At 42.1% G+C, this 16,463-nt stretch overlaps 1 protein-coding gene across 2 annotated transcripts in view; it reads right to left on the bottom strand.

The window, feature by feature from the left end:
* Positions 1 to 16,463, bottom strand: part of LOC310884554 (uncharacterized protein) — a 465,563-nt gene that overhangs the window by 417,423 nt on the left and 31,677 nt on the right. For both annotated transcript variants that reach the window (XM_083806496.1, XM_083806498.1), the window contains exons 3-4: positions 13,816 to 13,939; positions 13,425 to 13,515 (exon numbers count right to left, since the gene is read on the bottom strand). In XM_083806496.1, the coding sequence (XP_083662622.1) occupies positions 13,425 to 13,515; positions 13,816 to 13,939 (215 nt within the window). The remainder of the gene's footprint in view (positions 1 to 13,424; positions 13,516 to 13,815; positions 13,940 to 16,463) is intronic.

Below are 16,463 nucleotides of genomic sequence, written 5' to 3'. Positions count from 1 at the left end.
ACACAGTTTGAAAGTGCATGCTGCAGACCCACAGATGAGCAAGGACAATACTTCTGTGGGTGCCAGCTGTGTTTCAGATTTGCTAAACTAGAGCTTTACGTAAAATTTTCTTTAAAAGAATTATATTGGTTTCAAAGTACTCTTTCAAGTTCAATTACGTAAAAAGAACTGGAAGAAGTTTCCTATCATTTGCTTTCCAATCAGAGCATTTAGTGAAAAGCTAACAATTTTCAAGATGAAGCACAGTAATTTCATGCATTGTGATGCTACGTCAGCAAAGGGCTAGATTTAGAAATACAGAGTCCCACTCCATTGCCCTGAGAAAGCCAACCAGCAGTGTGCTGCACTGCTGTAACACAGACATTATCCCCACCATGTAGTATTTTGGCATTAATATGCAAGCCTGCCAAAGGACCCTAACTACAGAAATACTGTTTAAAAAATGTTTAAAAATAAAGAAACCCATGAGGTACCCAGCATCCTTAACTAATTAACCAGAAATAGACGAGGATGTAGCACTGCTCCTTCTACACAGAGCATTTTGAGAGAGAAATGTAAGGGTCAGCATGATAGCCTTTTCCCTTTCATGCCCTGTGGCAGGCAAAACTTAATCTAAAACTTCCCAGAACCTCTGTGTCTGTGATCTGGGAATTCCAGCTTTGCCTTTACCCAGTTAATCCAGCTCTGAGCTGAAGCATCAATGACATTCTCATGCATATAGACTCAGCAGTTCTGGGTTGAAAACCACTTAGACACTTCTGGCTGGGTATCCTGCCCTTAACAAATGCATTTGATGCTCATGTATAGCCTCTTGGCTGCTTGCTTCCACAGCCATCTGTCAGGATGGCGTACTGCCTGCTTACTAGGTGATGTGCCAGTTTTACTAGCGCAGAGATGCCAAGAGTAGGTGGTTTTAAATGCACAGCCAGCACAATAGTTCACTGCCATCTTGTCTTACTGCCCTGCCTCCACCATCTCGGTGAAGGCAAGGAGGAGGCCACACGTCCACCCAGAGGCCTCACCGAATGCTGCATGTCATTAGCACAGGCTCAAAATGAAACAAGAGCATCAAGAGATGAACAACTACAGAATAACCCACTCCTCAACAGCCTGCAAACATCACAGCTGAAAACTTGCATATGGGCTTCTCTGCAGAGCGTGCTGTAAACCCTGGAGTGAACTCTCTCATTTCAAAATGAAAATGCCTCAACGCCATTTCACATGAAAAGCAAATTAAAGCCACTCCAGCTCTGACACAGTTCCTGTACAGACAGCTTTAACACATTTAATTCGATACACAGTCAAAATTAATTTCTAACAACTTTTCTATGTTTTCTTATCTCCACAACGGAGACAAGCTTTAAACAGAGCTGTTTTACTGCCAGAGTGTGATTAATAGGGATGTAAACAACTCACTCTGCTGTAGCTTCATGCCTGTGAAACTTAAAACCCTGAACAACAAATGCTAGATCTTCACTTCTGTTTCTGTCTCTCGGTCTTCTTATGCCTCCCTCGTCCTAGTACAAAACACTGGGTGTCTGCAAGACTGAGAGCATGACCCTGCATCGTGGGTGGGGCGCCCCTCAGCCAGGGAGGTTGTGCAGCACCCAGTGAGAAGCAGTGCATGCTCCCGGAGCTCCCCCAGCACATGGCAGGAGCCATTTCCACCTGGTAAACAAGGTGGAGCAGCTTTCACGGGATGGGGAAGGACTCTGCAAGTCTCTTCCTGCTCACATTTAAGGAATCTGTAGGGAAAGAAGCAGCAAAGAGGAGGTTGCAGGTTTTAGACATCACAGTAAAAGACCTGCCCTTGAGGCAGGCTTCGTGCTGCTGCTCTCGCTGAAGCAGCGAGCACCAAGGTGGAGAGCTCTACCCAGTGCCCACCTGCCCAGCCTCAGCGCCATCTGACACACTCTGGATTGCTGGCACAGGCAGAGCAAGTATTAAAAATTAGCCTCAAGGCTAACAGCAACAACACAGGACAGATCAAATCACACAACATTAAAAAGCAAAGCCGATGGCATTCCAATACACACACGGGGTTCCTCTGAGGAGGTGAGATCCAGCCAGCGCACATAAATACAACTGACCTTGTTTGGCAGAGACTACAGTTTTGTAAATACATTTGATTTCCCCAGTTATATGGCACACAAAGGTGCCAATTTTGAAACATTTGAACACTGAGTGCAGAACAAATACTTTCCAGCCCTCAATTAGGAGTTCCATCCTATTTGGATAAAGCCCATTTGGAGAAAAAAAAAAAAAAAAAACACACACACACACCTCACGCTCAGACTTTCAGACCCCCAAACAGACTTTCCTTCTCTCCACTTTTCCCCCTCTCTCCAGACCTTTCCCCCACTCTCTCACCCCAAACTCCTGTCCAATTCTCAGATCAGCTAATGCCAGAATTCCCCAATATGCTCGCCTACATTTGCCAAGTCAGCTACAGCACCTCTGCACAGCAGCAAGAAACGGGGTTCCGAGCCCACCACGTCAGGAACACCAGCCAGGCTGCGTACACCGAACTCCAGGGAACTCCAAGAGGTTCCACCCCAGGGCAGTGCCACTTCCGCCAGCTGGGCCCATCCTGTTCTGACAAGAGGGGCTGGCACTTGAAATGAGAGCATTTCACATTAAATGGTATCAGACGTTTGCATTATCATCAGGTGCATGAGTAAACTACACACACAAGGCCAATTGCTCGTTTGTTCCATGCAGTAGTTGCCGTTATTTATGGATGTTTCAGGTCCTTGCTACATGTAATTGAGCATTATTAACTACACCACTCAAATGTTTCAATACAAAGACATTTTATCTCATAATTTATTTGTGAAAGATACAAGAGCTGTGAAGAACGCCTTTATATGGATAGTTCTAGTCATGAAAACACATTTAAGTCTTCCCACAATTGTCTATGCTTTTGGGCAGCAGGCCAGCCACGCTAACTTGCACCAGCCGTTTTTAATACCCTTCTTTAACATCCACCACGGTGTCACCTAGACTCTCCCCTTTGCTTAGCCAGCTGCGGACCCTGAAAAACGTCCCTTGGTAGTGACAAAAAGGGATGTGCGGGCAGCTACATTCCTCTTTCCCAGAACAGCAGCAGCAGAGGTCCCCCCGAGGTACAGCAGCAGCTCTCTCCCCCAGCTTCTGGCTGGAGCATCAGAGCAGACAGGAGGGGGAACTCTGAGCACGTGCTCACGGAGTTCCACAGCTAAGCAGGGCCGTCAGCAGGTACCTTAAAATCAGTAAGACTCACCTAACGTGCAGCCAACACTAAACTGTGCTCCTGAGCCCCAGATTAAGGAAAGCAGACGACGGCTATCCCTGCCTCCCCCGCCCCCCAGCTCAGCTCTGCTCCTGGCTCCTTGATGGCACAAACAGAGCTGACTTGGACCAACCTCTGACTAGAAATAAGTCATGAGAAAGGCGAAACTCCAGCGCATTCCCTTCTAGTGCCGCCTACTCAGGAGGTGGGCAGCACGTTCTCCAGGTCAAGACGTGATTTTCATTCAGTGTACGCGTTGCCCAATATGTGCACAGTTCCCTGCAGTATCTGTACTTATCTCCCTTTCGAGAACTCATTGCACATTAAGCTAAATTCCTTCCATTCTTGCTATTTCTACACTATAATTACATTACAGATTTCATAAGCTAAAGCTGTGAAAAGCAACAATCCAGCTCTCTTTGAATGGGAACAGATTACGCTTGCTCCAAATTCTATAGAATTTGTTTATGTTTGCATGATTTGCAAACCGCTGTGGGGAAAGAGGATTACTGTAACCACCATGTTTGTTTGGTTTTTCAAAGTGCTTGTTTTTCCATCATGCAGCAGATAACATCTGTAGTCATCATGCCTTAGTACTGTGAGCCTCCAAGACAGATAATTATAGCAGAGACGGACAAGATAAGGCTTGCTGGAATATCTCAGCTGATGCATTCCCCTGCAAGCATAAGAGTTTCCAGTGCTATTGTTTACTGGTACCTTGCTCAACTTAGTTTTTCAAGACCTCCCACCACTTTCCTCTGAAAGCTTTTAATTCTTCAGACAATTGTGTATCCATCCCCGTCCCACCCCCCCAAAAAAAAAAAAAAATAATTCCCTTCTTTTAAGCCTTTATTACAGGAACCATCCCTATTCTGGGAAGCAATGACCGAGTCCCAGGGCAGGCAGGGAGAGCTGTGTGTGTTCCTCAGTCAGAATTACATTTCCCTGCTTGCTGGGGACTTCACACTTCCACGAGGGAGATGCTGTTCCCCACCGCCTGGAGGACACCAATCCTTAGGTGACCCCATGTAGCATCCTCTCCTCCTGGAGCCATGCCCTGCCCCAGAGCTAAAAAGCCTGCTGCTAGAAGATTCCCTCTGAAGAGGCTGAGGCACCTGTTCTCTTGCATGAAAATCAGATTTGTTCTGTCAAGAGATGTCCTTCAAAAGGGTTAAGTGCACGCATACACAAAACATCTTTGACAAGCCCAGTTCCCAGAAAAAGGTTGCAGTGGTGCTGCACAGCACCCAGCTGTAGGTTACACACAGCTGCAAGTCACAGCCTGATACGACAGCAATCAAAGCGTACAGGCAGCGCGCAGGAGATGCCGCCATGCTATACAAAGCCAGGCTTTAATCCAGTGTACCTCTTTGCCACAGAAAGGCAGAGGAAAAAAGTCATTCAAAAGGATGTATAAAGCCAGTCTGTTCAAAATGTTTAATAAAGCAATTACTGAAGTATGAACTAAACCCACAGAGTATTAAAAAGGCAAGCGAGCCACTTTTAATTGAATACAAGCACTTTTTAAAAGCTCTGCAAAGGAGGTACTGTGTGTATGAAGCTTACTATTTCATCTAGACCTGCCTTTAAACGTGAAACATAGCTGAACAATGATTCCCTGGCAGAAGCAGAAATATGTTTCATATATCTCAGAAAAAAAAATCAATGAGAAACTCTGAAACTGAACAACTCTGTTAATGGCATACCTATGTCTGCAGTGGTGCTGCAAAAAGGACTGCCAAGGGGCAGCACGACATAGGAAATTTTGCTGCAGATCCATGTTTTGAGAGATCAGTAATGACCCCAAACCACTACACTGTGGTGCTAACACAGAGGACAGCAGTTTCAACATTACCCCCTGGAGTATCTGTAGGCAAAATAAACTCATCCCATACCTGAATAAAAAGATATTCTTGGTAGCATGTCAGTCCCCCACGGCTTTAACACCTCTGTTCTTATGCTCCTTAGAAGTCAGAAACAATTTGCACCTTCCTGGATATAACTGACAACATAAAATATAATCAAAATACAATAAAACTTCCACCTAGCGTTAATTGAAACAAACCAGGAGAAAGCTCTATTACTGAGCACGGTAAGCCGCTATAGCTCCTGCCTTTTATTCTGTTCATGTCGTATTACAATGATTTGGATTGTGCAGTCTTTTCTCCAAGGAAATTCTTAATATGAAGGGTGGAAAGCTAGTGATAATAAAGATTAACATGTAACAGACAGAAAGCGCTCCTTCTGAGTAATATCTCAAAGGACTACGTTTTCACTTATACACCTCATTCTTTCCTGTAGAGAATCTGAAAACTTTGCCTAAATATATCCAACTCCACTGGATACATTTGGGCTTTAAAATATCATTTCAGTAATCGTAAAACCATTAACATATGAGAAGAGCTAGCATTACTACAGTAATACTACTGCTGCCAGAAGTAATTGCACATTAGTTAGCATATAGTCCCTGTAAGAAACATCCACATTACTATACAAATTGCCTTTTTAAAAAATAAAAATTAAGCTTTTATTCCTCCTAATGGCAACAGCACAGGTCCTTGGTGCATTTAAGAAGGTTTAAATCAACTCTAGTTTCTCAGAGTTTTAAATGTCTTCAAGCTTGTCCAAGCTCCTGCAGAAGGAAGTAGAAATTCAGCAGCCATAATTACAAGTAACTTTTTAAAACAAATACATGTGCTTGGAAAAATCTCCTATCTATTTTAGGAAACATCAGCTTAGAAGAGGCATTAGTCCAGCTATTACTGACCCCTAGCAATAGTCAAAAATGAAAGAATAGAAAGCAATTCATTTTAAGTTACCTCCCAAAAATGGAGTCCCAAACTCATTTTTCACGTAAAAATGGCAGCATTGAGAAAATGCCCAAGGATCATTAGATGAAAAGTAGTTCGTTTTCTGAAGAGAAATTAATGAAGGTAGATGACCATTGGTATTAAAGGTACGGTCAAAATATAACTACTGTTACTATCTCTACCAGAGGTAGCATATTTTTGATTTACAGGTGATGTTTAAGCTATTTCGTGAGCAAAAGCAAACCATACAATACACACCCAGAACCCATCAACTCCCCAGTTCAGGGCTGCTATAATTGTTGTGTCCAACAGCAGCTCTGTAAGTACGCTCATTTTTATCACTTCTGTAGTCCCAGCTCACTGCAAAACTACTTTCCCAACCCACCCAAATGTCAATCAATGCGGAAATGAACAAGTCCTTCAGTCCTATACTGACAGGCAGGCAATTCTGCCATAAAATTAGCACTTTCTGCCATAAAATTAGCACTTTCTCCTCCTTCTGTAGCAGTCGTCATTGTCAAAATTGAAGTCCTGTGAGAAGGAAGTGACGTCTGTGCATAACAGTACAATCGAAGGAGACACGGGGTTGAAAATCAAACCAAAACTGTGCAAGGTGAGATGGCAAGGGAAGGAAATCTGACTGGCTGGCTAGGGGAGTTATCTGCTCTGTCTTCTTGGTGAAACAAAATGCCAAAAAGAAGCCACAATGTTAAAGTTAAAAAATTAATTTCATGTACTAGCTTACATTTCAAAAGACACCTGATCTAAATCAGCACGACATTCAAGCTTGGAAAACGTTTCAATTCTCTTTTTCAGGTAAAACAATTCACGGAAGTCAGCACAAGTTTTTCCCCTATTTTGGTCTACAATTATACTATTTTGGAAAATAAATTGTCTATGTTCTGTTACTGCTATAGTTTCCTAGCTGGCTGAATATCCTTCCTGATATTATCTCCATTTAAAATACATCTCTCGAACTGGTTTTGTTCCCAAAATGAAGATCAAAAACTCATTAAGAATGCTGAGTTAGTGACAGGAATTAACACCTACATATGATGAAAATGAATTTGTTTTTTCTGTGAGACAGGGCACCAATTTATTGCAGACATCGCCTTTCTAAAGTTAAAGGAAATGTTCTTATTTATATGGATGAAATACGAAAACTTACCCAAGCAGAAATCACCAGCTGAGTATCTTAAACAAACGAAATCCCTTACCGTTCTTGCCATCACATCTTTCCAATTTCACACCAGTTTTAGTTTTTTGTTTTAACCAATCTAGTTCTCAAACTATTTTTTTCCATGTTTACAGTAAACTTAATATATTCTACAGTTAAATGACAGCATCTTCCTCAAATAACAATCTCATTTAGCACTGGAACTCGGGGATCCTCGAATCAGTCTGAACAGAATAAATCACTAGCCTTTCCCACTCCAAAGGAGCTACACAAAGCCATTCTCAGTTGGGAAAAGAGGGGACGCCCATAAGGGCTATTGCGTGACTATTCATGACGTTGGCAGGAACGGCCCCAGAAGTTAGTGTATCTACAGGTTCCCCGGCTCACATTGCCAGTTTTTCTGGGGATCCAAATCCATTTCACTATAGGAAGCTTCTGGTGAAGCACCATACCCCGGTCCCACACAGCCATAACCTATTCTGCACATACAGCCTCACAGTTTATCTTCCTCATTTCTGCATCTCAGACTCCCTTCCTTCAAGGATGCTAATCTCCTCCAGGTAGAACATGGTTTAGCTTTTTTAAAGCAGAGTATCTCATACTTACATATCTCAACAGATTCCTTAATAATTCTGTGCAGACAAAGTCAAAATGCCAGAAAAGAGCATGATGAAAGTTATGCTGCATCCAGCCTAACCCATGTTAGGGTACAGGCCAGCACATAAATGGCTGAAACATCTTTTAGTTATGAATCAACAGCAACAACTATTTATTGCAGTGATCTCCTAACATGTTTTCAGGGCTTCTGTTCTCAGGCTGCAGAAGTTGTGAAGGTGCAGATGAAATAAAGTGATAAAGGCTTTTAATCCATTTGGACAAACGCCAAATGCCCCCAATCCCCACAGACTCTCCATATCTAGCATTTCACATTAAAAAAAATAATAAATATATATATATATATAAATATAGAAAAAGAATTTGCAGCATTTTAAAGGTGAGAAGATATCATTCTTCAGGGCACAAAAAGCAGTCCCTAACTGTTAAAGATAAGGGGAAAGAATTGAGTTTTATCCCTTCTATTCTAAAGGATAGCCACACAGTCTCTAGTGAGTAGAGCCTAAGTTTGCTCTGGCCGTGCTCCAGGCTTGCAGGAAAGTACATAACCGTGTTAGCCTAGCACTGAGCACAATCTAATAGCTCTTGTCTCTCAGCAAGAGCTATTACCTCAGTTCCAATGCGATTTAACTCAGTAAGACAGTTTTCAAATCAGAGTTCATTTACCTGTAGTTGGCCCAATCTCTTTTGCCCCTTGACAGAGCTCTGATCCAGATGAAGGGTGGGAAATCCTGGAGTGAAACTTTCTTTCACAGGAGTGAAACTTGCTGCCCTTGTACGTATGGGTGATCGACAAGAACTGCCTCACCAGCTGCGCATGCCCTGTGCCTACCGCTTGGATGCTGCTGGCACCCAGAAATACTGGACAAATGCATTGTGCCATGAGGTACTCCTGGCTGGCAAATCTCTCCTCAGCCTCTCCGGTCTGAAACACGTTTGCAGAGCAGAAGGCATTAGGAAGTGGCCACATGTCTAATTCTGTGGTCTCTCCTGTTCTCCCTTAAATGTGAACCCTCTATCTTAACACATGCAACAAGAAAAAACAAAATTTTGAGCTCCAGGAAAGCACACTTCTGCACAGCTGGCTGCAGTGCCAGAAATCCTAGTGACAGGACACAAGGCAACAGCCTCAAATTACACCATGGGAGGTTTAGATTGGATATCAGGAAGAATTTCTTTACAGAAAGGGTAGTTCGGTGTTGGCATGAGCTGCTCTTAGAGGTGGTGGCGTCACCGTGCCTGGAGGTAGTTAAGAGATGTGTGGATATGGCACCTAGGATCACAGTTTCATAGTGGACTTGTAGTGTTAGGTGGATGGTTGGACCCGATGATCTTAAAAGGTCTTTTCCAAACTAAATTATTCTATTAAAAGGTCAGTCTACACTTCACAGAAAGGGCTCAGAAAATTTTGATAAGTCTCCTGCATCCTGCAGAGTGGAGAGAAATGAAGGCTGCTCACTCTTAAGAGTTGCTTTTCCTTTCTATTAGGATACCTTCTTGGCACTTTTTGTTTTTTAAGCACTTTCATTACCTGTTTTCTTTTCAGAAAGAAACAAGTATCTGGAAAATCCACATCAGCTGCTAAAGTTTACAATTTCTTTTTTCTTCCCCCCTTTTTTTTGTATTCAAATTACCACTAGTGGCTTCCCATACCAAAAGCTTCACACCAGAAAGGCAGTACCGTGACACCTGTGCGGGGAAAGGCCAGCTGGTCTTTAAAGCCTGGATACAAGGCAGTGCACTACTGGCTCAATACTTACCTTAACTGTAACTTAAAAGGCAGGCTCCTACATTTCTATGAAAAATCCAGGATACTTTACCAACAGCTTTAGAAAAAGAAAAGAGGTTTGAACGACTCAAGCGGTTGGACTCTTTCCTTGCCAGCAGTGCTGCAGGGCTTCCATGCAGCAGCTAAGAATGGGGAACTACTGCCTCTATAGACAGCAGCAACTAAAGTTATTTACACACTACAAGGAAAAAAAAAACATATTGCACAAGACTTCAAGAGAACAAGGTGGCAACGGAGGCACCACTAATTCAAATTCAAAGCCTTGTCAAACTGCCAGAAAGCATGGCAGCTCCTAAAAGATCCCAAAAATAAAAACACTGAGACAATGCACACTTAACCCCTTCCCCTGTGCAGATTTTGCAGCCCTAAGAAAAAAAGGGCAGAGTCTGCCAACTTACTCCATTCAAGTAACTGACGAAGTCATTTTTGGTATAGCGGTGTTACTCAAACAACTGAAAACATTAGCTTGCTAGATGTATTTCTTTTCTGAGCTCTATGGAAACACTAAATGGAAGCTCTTTCTCCTAATCCTAGTGAGCTGTTGTGCATACTTGGTTATTTGTTTCCTCACTGGAATATTTTCTATTCCCGTTTCTAACAGTTACACTTACTAAACCCAATGGTTCCTGTAATCAGGGCACAACCGAGATAGTGCACAAATAGAAATGCAGACTCCAAAGCAGCCATGCTTACCACCAGCACATGGCGTAGCATGGAAATAATAAATGGCACATCAAAGACAGTTTCCCAGCTGTAAAAGATTCTCCTTTTTAATTCATCAGCTCATCCAACTGCCACATTACTTTGTTACAGTTCATATTCAATACAAAGTAATCACAAGTGTTTTATTGGACTAAATATGGAATAATTTGTAGCAATTTGATCCAGGAGCCAATAATAAAGGCTTTAATATCGTCTTTTCTGTTATTAGAAAGCACTTCTATGATAAAAACAAAGTTTCTTGACTTTCAGTAATTCACCATTTGGTCCTAATGTACTTAGATCGAAAAAAATCCTTGGAGGTTTCAAAAAGCTCAAAATAGAGAAACATCTGCTAAAATTTAGGTGCAGCTGTTTAGCGAAGAGGTCCAACGCTAGAAAAGCCTGTACTTAAAGCTCCCTCTGTAATCAATAAAAACTCTATTAAAAATGTCAGGGAACTGCGTGAAATATTTGCCCAGGTTCAAAGTAAATTATTTTTTTGATTTTTTTTTTTTTAAAGCACTGACATCTTTTGGTCATCAGAACTTGGAGGGACTTTTTAATTTAGTGTCACACAGGTGTTTCAGCCAAAGTCCAACAAGGCCAAATTCCAAAGAAGCCAGAGCTTGCTGCTTTTCCAAAGCAGTGCTGGTTCAGTTTCCAGAATCAAGAGCCCCAAAGCATGTTATCCAGTCTGATTTTTGGTAAAGGAGGCCTGCTGTATTTCTGGCTTGGAGGTGACTGTGCCTTAGTGGTGATTGAAGTTACTCCATGTCAAGTCTGTTACCAGCTCTAGACTCTTTTTAAGAACTCTCCAGAGCTTTGTCTGTGGAGCACTTTACATGGCATTACTACATTGCTCTACTGTTTGGGGAGAGCCTGAATGTTATTTACCTAGAAGAATAATTCCCATGACGTTAGAATAACCAAGGAGGGTGACCAGACTATTAGTATCCTTAGCATTGGTTTGGGGGGTGTCTGCCTCTAACCTGTTCATTTCTAATTGAAATGAAAGGGCCAGACAGATCGGTTTTGCAGCAATACCAGCAATCGCTAAACCTGCAAAGAGCACGTAACATTCCTGGTGAAAAGGACACGGACTGCTCAGATGAGAAAGTTGCATCTGCTACGGTACTGCAGAGCAGTAAGAGCATACCAAAAAAAACAATGAAAAGAAAATACAGGAGACTCAAGCACCTCCCTGGCTAATGCTATCTAGTGCCTGTGAGTACAACACAGATGATAAAATTAGCTAGCTGGTATATAGTGGTGAATAGAGTTAAATGCTCTAGTCAAAAAAGCAGCAGCAGCATTATACCCTTCACCAGTTACCCAAGTCAGCACAACTGGAGCAAATTTGTACCTTACAGCCTGTCAAGTTTCAAAAGCTGTCTCCTCAGTATTTCTCACATGGTTTGTACAGGTCTAAGCACTTGCTCAACATCACTGGAATAACGATAATAATGCAGTAGCGTTGTATTTTTAAAAAATGAGATAAAACATAAATAGTCTTATGCTTCCAATGGAAGACTGAACAGGAAGGATTCAAAAACAGAATTCACAACCGTAATGTTGGTACACGAAACCTCAACCTGCCCAAAGATTTAGGTGGGTCTTGATTCTTCATAATTCTTGGGTTGGAGAACCTGACTGATCACATCACAAAAACAAAATACACACACTGCTTTCACCCTTCTGAGTTAGGAAGCTGAGTTTGTGCACAACTACTAGGAGTCTATAGAAGGTAATAAAATAATGCAGAAGAGAGCAAACTGCACGCAAACTGTAGAGAAACTTTCTGAGCTGAAAGTGACTTGACTGCACATCTCGTGGGAAGTCTCTGTGCCTTCAACAACATGGCCATGGACATGGCCTCTTCCTTCCACCTTCCTTAGATACAGGTTAGAATCACTTTGTAATACTAATATTTACGTCACCTTCATGCATTTTAGAAAAACGTTGACCTAAAGCATTAAGTACATTAAGTATGTACTTCTGTCTCCTGTAAAAGATTTGCACTTCCCCTATTAGACCTCCTCAAAGAAGCTGTTCAAGCATTAAAGTGAGAGCCACTCGTTAAATTTGGAAACGTGTTCCCTACCACACAAAAGACAAAACCGAGAACAAACCCCACAGTCCCAGCTGTAACAGAACATACTAGTGTAACATTTCTTTATCAGAGCACAAGAGAATCACAGAATGGTTTGGGTTGGAAGGGACCTTTAAGACCATCTAATTCCAACCCCCTTACCATGGGCACGGACACCTCCCACCAGACGAGGTTGCACAAAGCCTCATCCAGCCTGGCCTTTAAGACTTTGAGGAATGGGGCATCCACAACTACTCTACGCAACCTGTGCCAGTGCTTCATCACCCTCCTAGTAAGGAATTTCTCCCTAAGATCTAAATCTACCATCTTTTAGTTTAAAACCATTGCATTTCCTGTAAACTACAGTTTTCCAAAATATAAAATGTTTAGCCACGATGCATAGACATCAAAACCTTTTCCTTTGCATTGTCACTTGGAATACATACCTTCCCAGGTCTTCCTACAAAAGAAGAGTTTTCTCAAGAGCTACGTTTACAGCCCAGGGATGTTACAAAAACCATACTCAAAACAGGTCTGCCCCAAAACAACCATTTTCCTTTTACCACAAAAGAGTCATGAGCTGGCAGCTTAGATATATGAAAAGAGCAACTTCTGTACAAGGAGCAACTGAAGTAGATGAGGGCTTTCCAGGTGGGAAATCAGATAATGGGGGCGGGGAGATCTGGGAACATAAAAATTAAAGTCTGCTTCTTTGTTCCACAGTGTAAGAACTAAGCAGATTCAAGTGAAACTTCTGGGGGAGCACTAAACCCAGACAGAAATGATAGTTAACAACACACAGTTCACCTCTGGAACTTCTTGCTGGAAGACCTCGTGGACGCTCCTAGCTTCTCTAAGTTCAAAAAGCAAGCAGATAAATTCATGTGGCTCAGGAAGGCTCTGAGCCACAAATGGGTAGCAGTAACGATTCTGAAGAATGTCACCATGCACTTGCCTGTTCCTATATTCACCTCAGGTATCCATCACTGGCCCGCACTGGAGACAGCAAAAGCTCAAGGGACTTTTCATCCCTCCTGGTACAATCCCATGCTGATGAATTCCCTTCAGGGAAAACCCAGTGAAAGAATGGAGAGAGCTAGAGACATCCAGGTGAAATTAAGTATTTCTTTGCTGACTGTTCAGGTTAACAGCAAGGGACTGCGGCAACATTTTTTAATTATTTGGGTCAAAAGAAAATGGCTTGTCACAGTTAGCTTTACTGCTGAACAATGCGCATCTGTGAGCACAAACACTACCCAGAATATCCAAGTGACTTTTAAAAGACTTTTATGGATATTCCACTCTCAAAGGATGCTGGACGAGATCAATGGACGCCAACTGAGATCATTATGTATGACTTACCTTGCCCATTTCCTTCCCTTTCTGCCTTTGAGGCTCTTTTAGTGCACTGAATGTCTTTCTGGGGAATTTCATTTAATATCTTGGCAGCATACTCAATTCCTCCTGTCAGATCCTTGAGGCAGTCCTATAAATAAAGGGCAGAATGCTTTATTACTAGAGTCAGCAAAAGAATTGTGCACAATGATGTCCTTACTCATACCACAACGTTATTAAAATGTGCATACAGTTTCTGTGGTTCAGAGGCAAAGGGAGTCAAGCAATTGTAACTCCATGGCTTCAGTTTCCTCTTCTCCCAGATACACACCTAACACTTTGTATTTTGAATTCTGCTCCACATGAGCTGCCATCTCTGCCTCCTCCACGTCTGTTCTCTCACTTAGGCCCACATCTCACTGCTCTTGCATGGACCTTCACATTCACTTGGTTTGTTTAATACTGATACAGCATTAGTGCCAGAGGCTTCCGAGAGCAAACTGTGCACTTCACGTTGCAGCACACAGCAGCCTGCTAAGACACAGCCCAAAGTTACAGGCAGAGCTCAGGACTCCAACTTAACCTTTTTAGTTCTAGTTGCCCTTAGCATGCAAGGGACCTGGAAGAAGTCCTGTAGGGTCCCCATTCCATGTCCACCAAAATTTCCACAGCCTGTTACTGTAGAACAGTGGCCTCATAAAAAGTAAAGTAAAATAGGAAGCAGGTCATTCATTGCTGAATGTACTAATTTAAAACTAGCCTACTTCAAAAGACTTCAAAGTACTTGCTAGTGTTACGGAACAATCCGTTCAGGGATGACTTACAGACACACATTGCAGCCAGACTTGTGATTTTATCATGACGCTCATCCGATTTGTGTGCTCTATACCCATGGGCTTACATGAGCACGCAAGAATTTTAGTATTTACTTTTTTAAAAAGGGGCTATTTCTAACGTGAAGAAAGCTCTAAAATAGGACCAAATGTTGCTATTTCAGCATTTGGGAACTGCAGTCCTAACATCAAAAACATAACCAGTTCTGAACTGGGCAAACAGAGAGGAAGAAAGAAGACTTGCTCCACTGTATGAGATTTTGTGAAGTTGATCCTTACTAGAAAGGAAGATGTTGGTTGTCAACCTTGTTTCATTTTGCGGCAGAGCAACATACATTCCACCTAAATTCAGCCTTTAGAATGGGATGTAATTCCTCCAGGCTCCCTCTTTATGATGGCAAATACCTACAAAAAGAGTGAATTATCGCTAAATGCACAAAGACAGCCTGCACACAGCTCTCCCTTTCTCATTCTATCTGCAGTTGCAAGTAAGACCCACATGGTCAGAGCGCTACTCTCTGCCTTATTCCTGCCCTCTTGAGCTCCCCTCCTCGACAAAACAGAGGCAGTCATACCTTGCAACAGTTTTATGGGAGATGAACAATATTCAACCAGCAATAAGTCTACACTCCATTAACCAGAATATCTGTATTTCTCAATGCAGACTTGGGGAAAGACCCATTTAATTAACTGCTGGGCTCATTTCTTGGAACAGGAGGGAGACTGGATATGGATGCATGCAGGTGCTGCCTGCCCAGCTTCTGCTCACAGCGACTCTTAGCCACAGAGCAGATGGGAGGTGTTATAAATGACTCTGCTATGGTGCCTGTTGGCAGTGAAACAGAAGGATGTTGCAAATGATGGATCTTCTTGAAGACCTAAGAAACGTCTTTTTTTTTTTTAACAGGTATCAGGCACTACTGGAGCAGCACTTCTACTTAGAAGGAAAGTGAACAAGTCCTACTCCATTTATACCCAGTGCCTTTCTGTATTTTATTACAGCTCTTCTTAGGCAAAGGTAACTCAGTTCCACATACCTTGTAAACAAAAACGAGACCATGCAAGACAGAGTATTAGCATGACTTTCACTTCAGCCCACCTCCAGCCCTACAGTAACCAGTCACCTCCTACTGCAAATGTATGAAGTTTTATTTCTCAACTGCTTAGATTCTGCTTCTAAATGCTGTATTAAACTAGGCTATCCCTCTTCTTAAAGTGCTCACGTAGGCCAGAACAAAGGTTTCAAATAATAAAATTACTGCTGGTCTAGAGTTGTAGCTGATACAAATCAGTATCACTCCACGAGGCCTTATTCACTTCACTGTTTACTCAGTAAAACTCATCCTGGTCAGATCAGTCATCAGCTTTTTCAATATGCACTACGACATCTAAATTTTGAATTTTTAATAGCAGGTTTCTATGAGGGCTTCAGTTTTAATAAAACTGAAATTGTAGTTACAAAGTTCAAGTAGGCTTCGCTTATGCGCACGGGCAATTTTTATCACATAGTCATGGGGAACAGAAGCAGCAGTAAGCACTATAACCAGAAATATGATTTCATCTATACTAAGGCTAGAATCAAAAGAACTTGTGATTATTGCAGTAATACAACCAGCAGCTGCCATCCATTAACACAAATCAAAATGTGAGAAAATAAAAAGTGCCATTACACATGGTTTCTAATTATTACAAGCCACTCAATAAACCTACAAAAAGTGACATTGTTATTTGAACTGCATCCAGCTTAATTCCATGTCTGTTATGTAGGTCTGTAGCAAAAAGGCAATGAACTGTACACTTCAGAGCAAAAAGAAATCTTCTGACTGGACATCTGTTGATGGC

This window comes from Anser anser (genome assembly GCF_964211835.1).
Source record: "Anser anser genome assembly, chromosome: 20".
Classification (NCBI taxonomy): Eukaryota; Metazoa; Chordata; class Aves; order Anseriformes; family Anatidae; genus Anser; species Anser anser.
This window is presented reverse-complemented; position numbering and strand designations above follow the sequence as displayed.